This window comes from Oncorhynchus mykiss, chromosome 23, assembly GCF_057628025.1.
Source record: "Oncorhynchus mykiss isolate SJ-2025 chromosome 23, ASM5762802v1, whole genome shotgun sequence".
NCBI classification, from domain to species: domain Eukaryota; kingdom Metazoa; phylum Chordata; class Actinopteri; order Salmoniformes; family Salmonidae; genus Oncorhynchus; species Oncorhynchus mykiss.
In genome coordinates this window covers 27,760,001-27,772,500 of record NC_143044.1, presented here as the reverse complement: position 1 = coordinate 27,772,500, position 12,500 = coordinate 27,760,001, and the positions used below count along the sequence as shown (strand labels likewise).

Sequence of the window (12,500 nt, the reverse complement as noted above, 5' to 3'; positions counted from 1 at the left end):
ATCTCACTAGGGGGCTGACTGTTGGCAACTGTAAAGATACTGCCAATTTCTTTCCAAAAACAGACCATGCCGTAACATTCTCAGTACTTCACATAGAACAGGGCTCTACATTTTACTGCAGATGTAAATCACACATACGGTTTATTTTAAACGTGTAAGTTATTGTCGTCTTCTCAAGGACCTCACATAAAGAGAGGTTTTGGTAAAAATGTTATACTATAAACACTGATAGTAATACAGTTGTTTGTGACTGTCTCGTTTTTTTCCCCTGGAGGCTGCAACATGAGTCGTTCTTTCTCATAGAGCATGTGTCCTTAGAGTAGGCTCCATTGTGTGTCTGTCACCCTGTCTCTCTCAGCCCTAATGAAAACCCATAGCCTAATGAATAGAATTAGAACTATTGATTATATTATACACACAGAGACAGACACCTGATGAATGGGTCGACGACAGGCATTGATTCTCCATGTCAAGGCTACTTATAGAGATTGTTTATCTTTGCTTGGTTGACTGGAAAAGGAGGGATAGAGAGGGAGGGATAGAGAGAGATAGAGGGAGGGATAGAGGGTTAGAGAGGCAGGGATAGAGTGGGAATGATGGAGGGAGAGATGAAGGCCTCAGGATTGGGCTGGAGGACAGAGAAATCAATATGTGTGTGTGTGTGTGTGTGTGTGTGTGTGTGTGTGTGTGTGTGTGTGTGTGTGTGTGTGTGTGTGTGTGTGTGTGTGTGTGTGTGTGTGTGTGTGTGTGTGCGTGCGTGCGTGCGTGCGCGCGTGCGTGTGCGTGTGCGTGTGTGTCCTGACCCTGATTGATTCCTCTGGGCCTCCTCTAATCTCAAATGTTTGTCACCTGTAGTCTTTTTTTCACGTTGGAAACAGTCCTTGGATGTACTGATTTGAGAAGGGGGATGGAGAGATGAATGCTGTCTGGAAGGCTTTTGTCCCACACTGACACACTCAGACACACTACTATATGATAAAACCCATTCACACACTTAATGCACTTCTCAAACGTTTTCGGACACAATCGCAAACACGCACACACACTCACACACACAGTCAGCTTGTTCTCCAGACAGTGTTTTCTACAGTACCCTGGGATCTCCTGCTCCAGACATGATGATAGATGGAACTAAAGCCACTTGGCAAAACACCCTGACTCACTGTGGGGACATGAGACCACAATGCTGTGACACACACACACACCCACCCACCCACACACACACACACATACACACACACAGAGAACATGACTACCGCAGGAATCTGTGGTCTGGAATCACGGCTATCCTAAGAATGTCAATTATACAGCTCTATCTGTCCATAAATGAAGACCCATAGCTTTGAACCAGAACATTCTTCAATTAAATATATGGAAACTTGAAACTGTGTTATTGAGGGAAGTCATTGAGTATGCAAAAACTCAACATGCACGATTTACCTCCCATTAATGGACACACACAGTACCATGTGAATGGACACACACACACACACACATGCACACGCACACACACACACACGCACAAACACACACACACACACACACACACATACTACAAATGAACATTTGCCCTAAGTCCCTAACCATAGTGGGTGGCGTGTGTGTGTGTAAATCTACTCTGGTCAGCAGGCAGTAACAGAATCCTACAGCATTAAAAGTATGTGGGATTTATCCTGTTCAGTCCAATCACACTCTGAGCCAGACTCTAATCTAAAGCTGTCTACTCTGCTTATCTAGCCAGGTTTAAAATCATATTTTATCAAACTAGACGCTCTATTACAGCATGCAGCTGGACTTGTGAACAGGAGTGGCTTTGTTATTCGAAATGTTCTTGAAATTATGGGCATGTGGCTCTTTTACTATTTTAAATATGTGGCTCTGAAACACTGGTAATATCCCTGGAAGTGTTTTGAAATAAGGCTGAAACTGATAATATCCCTGGAAGTGTTTTGAAATAAGGCTTAACACTGTGGTACTGGCAGAAACCTAAACAGGAAGTACCCGTTGTATGGACTGTTCAGTATTAGTCTGACCAATCGGAATCTATGCTTCAAGATTGTTTTGATCACGCGGACTGGGATAGAGTATTTGATTTCAGAGCACTTCTCATCCATTTTTACCTCTCTAGCTGATACACATGCCAACTCAAGCGACTCTGAGTCAAAAACTGAACTACCCCATGGTACTCTCAGACCTCCTCTTGAAAAGAAATCAAGCCTGAGCCAAGACTAGACAAACTGTCTCGTTAGCTGAGTGGCTGCTATTTAGGCAATTGAGAAATAGATGCACTGCCTTGGTCAAACAGGCCAAATCAAACTACTTCCTCACCGCTATGACAGACTCAGTTAGTGATCCCTTTGAAAGAAACGGTGGTCATGCTGGTCTTGTCCAGTCAGTTGACTGTTATTCCCACATACAGCCTCCAGTTGCCTCCATGGATGATCAGTCAACTTCACGTGACTTGGGAAATGGTAGTCAGGGTTTATTTTTTTTGGCAACTCACAGAAACAGAATTTCTTGCTGCCTTAATAGGTATTGACATCAAGAAGTCATTAGGGACCTACAATTTGGACTTTGCTTAAGTATACAGTGCCCCTCATGTCAAAATAAAGGTTCAATAAAAATGTCTGGGTTGCCTCTGAGAATAGTATAGATGTATACACTGACTCGTTGACTGAGTTCATCATGAAGTGCATAGAGGATGTTGTTCCTACTGTGACAATTAGAACTTATCCAAACCAAAAACCCTGGACACATGGCAGCATTCACTCAAAACTGAAGGCACAAACCACCACATTTAACCACGTCAAGGTGACTGGGAACAAGGATGAGTACAAACAGTCCAGCTATGCCCTCTGTAAACCAATCAAACAGTCCAGCTATGCCCTCTGTAAACCAATCAAACAGTCCAGCTATGCCCTCTGTAAACCAATCAAACAGTCCAGCTATGCCCTCTGTAAACCAATCAAACAGTCCAGCTATGCCCTCTGTAAACCAATCAAACAGTCCAGCTATGCCCTCTGTAAACCAATCAAACAGTCCAGCTATGCCCTCTGTAAACCAATCAAACAGTCCAGCTATGCCCTCTGTAAACCAATCAAACAGTCAAAACGGTCAGCACAGAGACAAACGGCTCAGACAAGAGACGTTTGTGGCAGATACTCCTGACAATCACAGATTATAAAGGGAAAACCAGCCATGTCACTGACACCGATGCCTTGATCCCGGACAAGCTAAACACCTTCTTTGCCCGCTTCGAAGAAAACACAGTGCCACAATCACTTCTGTCAACATGAAGTGTTTTGAGAGGCTAGTTAAGGATCATATAACCTCCACCTTTCCCGACACCCTAGACCCACTTCAATTTGCATCCGCCCCAACAGATCCACGGATGACGCAATCACTGCACACTGCCCCATCCCATCTGTACAAGAGGAAAACCTATATAAGAATGGTGTTCATTGACTACAGCTCAACATCATAGTTCCAGCTCATCACTAAGCTCAGTGCCCTGGGTCTGAAACCCACCCCGTGCAACTGGGTCCTAAACTTCCTTACGTGCCGACCCCAGGTGGTGAAGGTAGGAAACAACTCCTCCGTTACGCTGATCCTCAACACTGGGGCCCCACAAGATTGCGTGCATAGCTCCCTATTGTACTTCCTGTTCACCCATGACTGTGTGGCCACGCATGTCTCCAACTCAATCAAGAAGTTTGCAGATGACACAACAGTGGTAAAGTAATGTGAGCAAAAATCAGATGAACATTTCACAAGGAGACAAAAAGGAACAAACCAAAGTCACATGTATAATTAACATATCTGATTACCAACAATGATGAGACAGCCTACAGGGAGGTGGTGAGGTCCCTGGGGGAGTGGTGCCGGGAAAATAACCTCTCACCCAACGTAAACAAAATGAAGGAGCTGATCGTGGACACACCCCCATCCACATCGACGGCGCCGTATTGAAGAGGCTGAAAAGCTTCACGTTCCTCAGCGTGCACATCACTGACAACCTGAAATGGTCCACCCACACAGACAGTATGGTGAAGTAGGCGCAACAGCGCCTCTTCAACCTCGGGAGGGTGAAGAAATTTGGCTTGGCCACTAAGACCTTCGCTAACATCTACAGATGCATCATTGAGAGCATCCTGTCGGGCTGTATCACCGCCTGGCATGGCAACTGCACCGCCCGCAACAGCAGGGATCTTCAGAGGGTGGTGCATCACCAGGGGCACACTGCCTGTCCTCCAGGTCATCTACATCACCTGGTGTCACAGGAAGGCCAAGAAGATCATCAAGGACCTCAGCCACCTGAGCCACGGCCTGTTCACCCCGCTACCATCTAGAAGGCAGAGTGCCTCAAAACTTGGACCGAGAGACTGAAAAATGTTTTCTATCTTCAGTCAATCAAACTGTTAAATAGTCACCACTAGCCGGCCACCGCTTTATACCCTGCCCTGAACTTTAATCAATGTTACTAGCCAGCTATCACCCGGTACTCTACACTGACTGCTGCCCTATGTACAAAGTCATTGAACACTGGTCACTTTAATCATGTTTACATACTGTTTTACCCACTTCACATGTATATACTGTATTCTAGTCAAGGCTCATCCTATGTAACTACTGCTGTACACCTTTTCTATTCATATACTGCCCATAATGTCTAGACACACCATCATATACATATATATTTACATTCCACAAGGACATTGCTCGTTCCAATATTTCTACATTTCCTAATTTCTTAATTACATTTTTTGTATTTAAGAACATAAACATTTCAATACACCTGCGATAACATCTTCAAAATATGTGTACGTGACCAATACATCACTCCACCCATTTGGTCCCAAAACCCAAACTCCAACTTTCCCAGCCCTCTCTCTAGACTCATTCATATTTACCAGCTCTAGCCCTATCCCAGTCCAATCCCACAGCCCCTGCCCTGGCCACAACCAGAGCCCCATACCTCGGCAAAGCCACAGCTCCAGGTCCATACTGCCCCAGCCTAGGCTGTTTATCTGTAGGTCAGTTGACAGCTTTTAAAACTGGGCTTAATGAGACTTACAGTGCATTGCAAAAGTATTCGGCCCCCTTGAACTTTGTGACCTTTTGCCACATTTCAGGCTTCAAACATAAAGATATAAAACTGTATTTTTTTGTGAAGAATCAACAACAAGTGGGACACAATCATGAAGTGGAACGACATTTATTGGATATTTCAAAATTTTTTAACAAATCAAAAACTGAAAAATTGGGCGTGCAAAATTATTCAGCCCCCTTAAGTTAATACTTTGTAGCGCCACCTTTTGCTGCGATTACAGCTGTAAGTCGCTTGGGGTATGTCTCTATCAGTTTTGCACATCGAGAGCCTGAAATTTTTTCCCATTCCTCCTTGCAAAACAGCTCGAGCTCAGTGAGGTTGGATGGAGAGCATTTGTTTCTTTCCACAGATTCTCGATTGGATTCAGGTCTGGACTTTGACTTGGCCATTCTAACACCTGGATATGTTTATTTTTGAACCATTCCATTGTAGATTTTGCTTTATGTTTTGGATCATTGTCTTGTTGGAAGACAAATCTCCGTCCCAGTCTCAGGTCTTTTGCAGACTCCATCAGGTTTTCTTCCAGAATGGTCCTGTATTTGGCTCCATCCATCTTCCCATCAATTTTAACCATCTTCCCTGTCCCTGCTGAAGAAAAGCAGGCCCAAACCATGATGCTGCCACCACCATGTTTGACAGTGGGGATGGTGTGTTCAGCTGTGTTGCTTTTACGCCAAACATAACGTTTTGCATTGTTGCCAAAAAGTTCAATTTTGGTTTCATCTGACCAGAGCACCTTCTTCCACATGTTTGGTGTGTCTCCCAGGTGGCTTGTGGCAAACTTTAAACGACACTTTTTATGGATATCTTTAAGAAATGGCTTTCTTCTTGCCACTCTTCCATAAAGGCCAGAATTGTGCAATATACGACTGATTGTTGTCCTATGGACAGAGTCTCCCACCTCAGCTGTAGATCTCTGCAGTTCATCCAGAGTGATCATGGGCCTCTTGGCTGCATCTCTGATCAGTCTTCTCCTTGTATGAGCTGAAAGTTTAGAGGGATGGCCAGGTCTTGGTAGATTTGCAGTGGTCTGATACTCCTTCCATTTCAATATTTACGCTTGCACAGTGCTCCTTGGGATGTTTAAAGCTTGGGAAATCTTTTTGTATCCAAATCCGGCTTTAAACTTCTTCACAACAGTATCTCGGACCTGCCTGGTGTGTTCCTTGTTCTTCATGATGCTCTCTGCGCTTTTAACGGACCTCTGAGACTATCACAGTGCAGGTGCATTTATACGGAGACTTGATTACACACAGGTGGATTGTATTTATCATCATTAGTCATTTAGGTCAACATTGGATCATTCAGAGATCCTCACTGAACTTCTGGAGAGAGTTTGCTGCACTGAAAGTAAAGGGGCTGAATAATTTTGCACGCCCAATTTTTCAGTTTTTGATTTGTTAAAAAAGTTTGAAATATCCAATAAATGTCGTTCCACTTCATGATTGTGTCCCACTTGTTGTTGATTCTTCACAAAAAAATACAGTTTTATATCTTTATGTTTGAAGCCTGAAATGTGGCAAAAGGTCGCAATGTTCAAGGGGGCCGAATACTTTCGCAAGGCACTGTAGATGGGTTAGAGGACTGGAACAGAGCAGGAGAGAGACAGCTGTCTGCATGCCCTGCCACACCACCACTCAACCACTCAACCACACACACACACACACACACACACACACACACACACACACACACACACACACACACACACACACACACACACACACACACACACACACACACACACACACACACACACACACACACACACACACAACAGGGTTCGGAGCCCAGTCCTTACTGGCTTCAAGGCCTGTTTCTCCTTAACATCTGAGACAGATTACAGTACATCTGTGACTCTCAGTTTCCACCGTTAGGGAGTGTGTGTGTGAGTGAGAGAGTTAGAGACAGAGAGCAGTGCCACACACACTTTTGTGATCTGTGATGTCTGGAGACTCCAGCATGGTCCTCTCTCCTCCATGTCTCTCCATGGTCCTCTCTCCTCCATGTCTCTCCCTGGTCCTCTCTCCATGTCTCTCCCTGTTCCTCTCTCCTCCATGTCTCTCCCTGTTCCTCTCTCCTCTGTGTCTCTCCCTGTTCCTCTCTCCTCCATGTCTGTCTCTCCCTGTTCCTCTCTCCTCCATGTCTCTCCCTGTTCCTCTCTCCTCCATGTCTCTCCCTGGTCCTCTCTCTTCCAGACCTGTTTATTTTTCCAGAGGAGATGTTATGACTCACACACAGGACAGGAAGATATCTTTATTAATGAACCAGGAGAGGGGAAAGACACACGCAGATGCATGTGCACGCACACAGACACACACACATACACACAGCAGGGATTAAGATAGTTGGCAACAGCTGACCAATTACCATGTGTCAGCAGTGATGTATTACTACTCTGCTTTGTTTCTGTAGTGGACTCTGTTGTTGGTTTATGACCTGATGATATCAATACTTTTCTTTTCCCCATCTTTACTTACTCTAGGGCTGAAGTACACTAAGTACACTTACTCTAGGGCTGAAGTACACTAAGCACATTTCCTCTAGGGCTGAAGTACACTAAGCACACTTCCTCTGGGGCTGAAGTACACTAAGTACACTCCCTCTAGGGCTGAAGTACACTAAGCACACTTCCTCTAGGGCGGAAGTACACTAAGTACACTCCCTCTGGGGCTGAAGTACACTAACTACCCCTTTCCTCTCTAGTCGTCTGGAGCAGAATGGGATCAAGTCAGTTCCTCCTGGAACCTTCTCTCCCTACAAGAAGCTGCGCAGGATGTAAGTATATACGCTGCTCTATAGGGCTGAAGTACACTAAGTACACTTCCTCTAGGGCTGAAGTACACTAAGTACACTTACCCTAGAGCTGAAGTACACTAAGCACACTTCCTCCAGGGCTGAAGTACACTAACTACACTTCCTCTAGGGCTGAAGTACACTAAGTACACTTCCTCTAGGGCTGAAGTACACTAAGTACACTTCCTCTAGGGCTGAAGTACACTAAGTACACTTACCCTAGAGCTGAAGTACACTAAGCACACTTCCTCCAGGGCTGAAGTACACTAACTACACTTCCTCTAGGGCTGAAGTACAGTAAGTACACTTCCTCTAGGGCTGAAGTACACTAAGTACACTTCATCTAGGGCTGAAGTACACTAAGTACACTTACTCTAGGGCTGAAGTACACTAAGAACACTTCCTCTAGACCTGAAGTACACAAAGTACACTTCCTCTAGGGCTGAAGTACACTAAGCACACTTCCTCTAGACCTGAAGTACACTAAGTACACTTTCTCTAGGGCTGAAGTACACTAAGTACACTTCCTCTAGGGCTGAAGTACACTAAGTACACTTCCTCTAGGGCTGAAGTACACTAAGTACACTTCCTCTAGGGCTGAAGTACACTAAGTACACTTCCTCTAGGGCTGAAGTACACTAAGCACACTTCCTCTAGACCTGAAGTACACTAAGTACACTTCCTCTAGGGCTGAAGTACACTAAGTACACTTCCTTTAGGGCTGAAGTACACTAAGTACACTTCCTCTAGGGCTGAAGTACACTAAGTACACTTCCTCTAGGGCTGAAGTACACTAAGTACACTTCCTCTAGGGCTGAAGTACACTAAGTACACTTCCTCTAGGGCTGAAGTACACTAAGCACACTTCCTCTAGACCTGAAGTACACTAAGTACACTTCCTCTAGGGCTGAAGTACACTAAGTACACTTCCTCTAGGGCTGAAGTACACTAAGTACACTCCCTCTAGGGCTGAAGTACACTAACTACACTTCCTCTAGGGCTGAAGTACACTAAGTACACTCCCTCTAGGGCTGAAGTACACTAAGCACACTTCCTCTAGACCTGAAGTACACTAAGTACACTTTCTCTAGGGCTGAAGTACACTAAGTACACTTCCTCTAGGGCTGAAGTACACTAAGTACACTTCCTCTAGGGCTGAAGTACACTAAGTACACTTCCTCTAGGGCTGAAGTACACTAACTACACTTCCTCTAGGGCTGAAGTACACTAAGTACACTTCCTCTAGGGCTGAAGTACACTAAGCACACTTCCTCTAGACCTGAAGTACACTAAGTACACTTCCTCTAGGGCTGAAGTACACTAAGTACACTTCCTTTAGGGCTGAAGTACACTAAGTACACTTCCTCTAGGGCTGAAGTACACTAAGTACACTTCCTCTAGGGCTGAAGTACACTAAGTACACTTCCTCTAGGGCTGAAGTACACTAAGTACACTTCCTCTAGGGCTGAAGTACACTAAGCACACTTCCTCTAGACCTGAAGTACACTAAGTACACTTCCTCTAGGGCTGAAGTACACTAAGTACACTTCCTCTAGGGCTGAAGTACACTAAGTACACTTACCCTAGGGCTGAAGTACACTAAGTACACTTCCTCTATGGTTGAAGTACACTAAGTACACTTACTCTAGGGCTGAAGTACACTAAGTACACTTACTCTAGGGCTGAAGTACACTAAGTACACTTCCTCTAGGGCTGAAGTACACTAAGTACACTTCCTCTAGGGTTGAAGTACACTAAGTACACTTACTCTAGGGCTGAAGTACACTAAGTACACTTACTCTAGGGCTGAAGTACACTAAGCACATTTCCTCTAGGGCTGAAGTACACTAAGCACACTTCCTCTGGGGCTGAAGTACACTAAGTGCACTCCCTCTAGGGCTGAAGTACACTAAGCACACTTCCTCTAGGGCGGAAGTACACTAAGTACACTCCCTCTGGGGCTGAAGTACACTAACTACACTTCCTCTAGGGCTGAAGTACACTAAGTACACTTCCTCTAGGGCTGAAGTACACTAAGTACACTCCCTCTAGGGCTGAAGTACACTAACTACACTTCCTCTAGGGCTGAAGTACACTAAGTACACTCCCTCTGGGGCTGAAGTACACTAACTACACTCCCTCTAGGGCTGAAGTACACTAAGTACACTTTCTCTAGGGCTGAAGTACACTAAGTACACTCCCTCTAGGGCTGAAGTACACTAACTACACTTCCTCTAGGGCTGAAGTACACTAAGTACACTTCCTCTAGGGCTGAAGTACACTAACTACACTTCCTCTAGGGCTGAAGTACACTAAGTACACTCCCTCTAGGGCTGAAGTACACTAACTACACTTCCTCTAGGGCTGAAGTACACTAAGTACACTCCCTCTAGGGCTGAAGTACACTAACTACACTTCCTCTAGGGCTGAAGTACACTAAGCACACTTCCTCTAGGTCTAAAGTACACGAAGTACACTTCCACTAGGGCTGAAGTACACTAAGTGCACTTCCTCAAGGGCTGAAGTACACTAAGTACACTTCCTCTAGGGCTGAAGTACACTAAGCACACTTCCTCTAGGGCTGAAGTACACTAAGTACACTTCCTCTAGGGCTGAAGTACACTAAGTACACTCCCTCTAGGGCTGAAGTACACTAACTACACTTCCTCTAGGGCTGAAGTACACTAAGTACACTCCCTCTGGGGCTGAAGTACACTAACTACACTCCCTCTAGGGCTGAAGTACACTAAGTACACTTTCTCTAGGGCTGAAGTACACTAAGTACACTCCCTCTAGGGCTGAAGTACACTAACTACACTTCCTCTAGGGCTGAAGTACACTAAGTACACTTCCTCTAGGGCTGAAGTACACTAACTACACTTCCTCTAGGGCTGAAGTACACTAAGTACACTCCCTCTAGGGCTGAAGTACACTAACTACACTTCCTCTAGGGCTGAAGTACACTAAGTACACTCCCTCTAGGGCTGAAGTACACTAACTACACTTCCTCTAGGGCTGAAGTACACTAAGCACACTTCCTCTAGGTCTAAAGTACACGAAGTACACTTCCACTAGGGCTGAAGTACACTAAGTGCACTTCCTCAAGGGCTGAAGTACACTAAGTACACTTCCTCTAGGGCTGAAGTACACTAAGCACACTTCCTCTAGGGCTGAAGTACACTAAGTACACTTCCTCTAGGGCTGAAGTACACTAAGTACACTTCTCAGTTTCATGTCACAACCCCAAACCACCATGTCCAGACTAAGAGCAGGAAGAGGTACAGGGGTGATGGCTGCAGAAGGCTACAGAAAGCTACAAGCTGAAACCTCTCCACAGTAATAACACCTCTCATGTTTCAGTGCTGCCCGCTGGTATTCTCAGCCTGGTTAGAGTGTCTGTCTGAATGTAAACTGTGGCAGAGATGATTATGGATATGATGATTATATTATATGATATGGAGGAAATGAAAGAGTGCTGGAATGAAGACTGAGGGTTTATTCCTCCTCTCCTCTTCTGTTTCTCTCCCCCTTTCTGCCCTACTTACGGGGGTGGTCCAGTAGTATTTCAGCCTCACAAACTACCCGCTAACCAGCCTACCCTTAAAATACATGGGCTACTGGTCACAACTAGCGTGTGCTGGAATGAAAACTGAGGTTTGATCCTCTCCTCTCTGCCCTACTTACGCCTGCTAGCCATTGGGTCAGACACGAGTTGTATGTGGCAGGGGCTTCTACTCATCACGGATGACCAAAAGAAAGCCAGTCACGTCGCAGACACCAACGCCGCCCTACCAGATGAGCTAAACACCTTTTTCTCACGTTTCGAGCATAACAACTCTGAGCTGCCGAGGAGAGCCCCTGAGGACAACGAGGGATACATGCCTACGGTCTCCACGGAGGACGCATGTAAGTCATTCAAGCGTGTTAACCCTCGCTAGGCTGCTGGTCCAGACGGCATCCCTAGCCGCGCCCTCAGAGCATGTGCAGACCGGCAAGCTGTTGTGTTTTCTGACATTTTCTCTTTAGCTCGGGGCGTTATCCCCACCAGCTTCAAGGTGTCCACTATCATCCCCGTGCCCAAGAAAGGGAAAGTAATTGAACTGAATGATTACCAACCGTAGTACTCACTTCTGTCACTTCCGTCATCATGAAGTGCCTCGAGAGGCTAGTCAAAGACTACATCACCTCCTAAGCCAACACACTCAACCCTCCCCAATTGAACTACCGCCCATTACAATCGCCATTACACTGCACACTGCCCTCACCCACCTGGACAAATGGAATGTTCATTATCTACAGCTCGGCCTTCAATACCGTAGTGCCCTCTAAGCTCACCACAAAGCTCTGGCCCTGGGACTGAACTCTTGAACTTCCTGACAGGCAGTCCCCAGGTGGTGATGGTAGGCAAAATGATCTCCTCCACACTGATTTTCAACACGGGGACCCCACAAGGGTGTGTCCTTAGTCCCCTTCTGTACTCCCTGTATACCCTCGACTGCGTCGCCTCACATAGTTCCAACTCCATCATCAAGTTCGCAGAGGAGGTAGGCACTCTGACGGTGTGGTGCCAGGTAAACAACCTCTCCCTCAATGT

The 12,500-nt window shown here is 45.7% G+C and overlaps 1 protein-coding gene across 8 annotated transcripts in view; it reads left to right on the top strand.

Moving 5' to 3' along the window:
* LOC110502676 (slit homolog 1 protein) overlaps positions 1-12,500 on the top strand; it is a 158,198-nt gene that overhangs the window by 98,111 nt on the left and 47,587 nt on the right. For all 8 annotated transcript variants that reach the window (XM_036960393.2, XM_090217220.1, XM_090217219.1 and 5 more), the window contains exon 10: positions 7,817-7,888. In XM_036960393.2, coding sequence (XP_036816288.1) covers positions 7,817-7,888 — 72 coding nt within the window. The remainder of the gene's footprint in view (positions 1-7,816; positions 7,889-12,500) is intronic.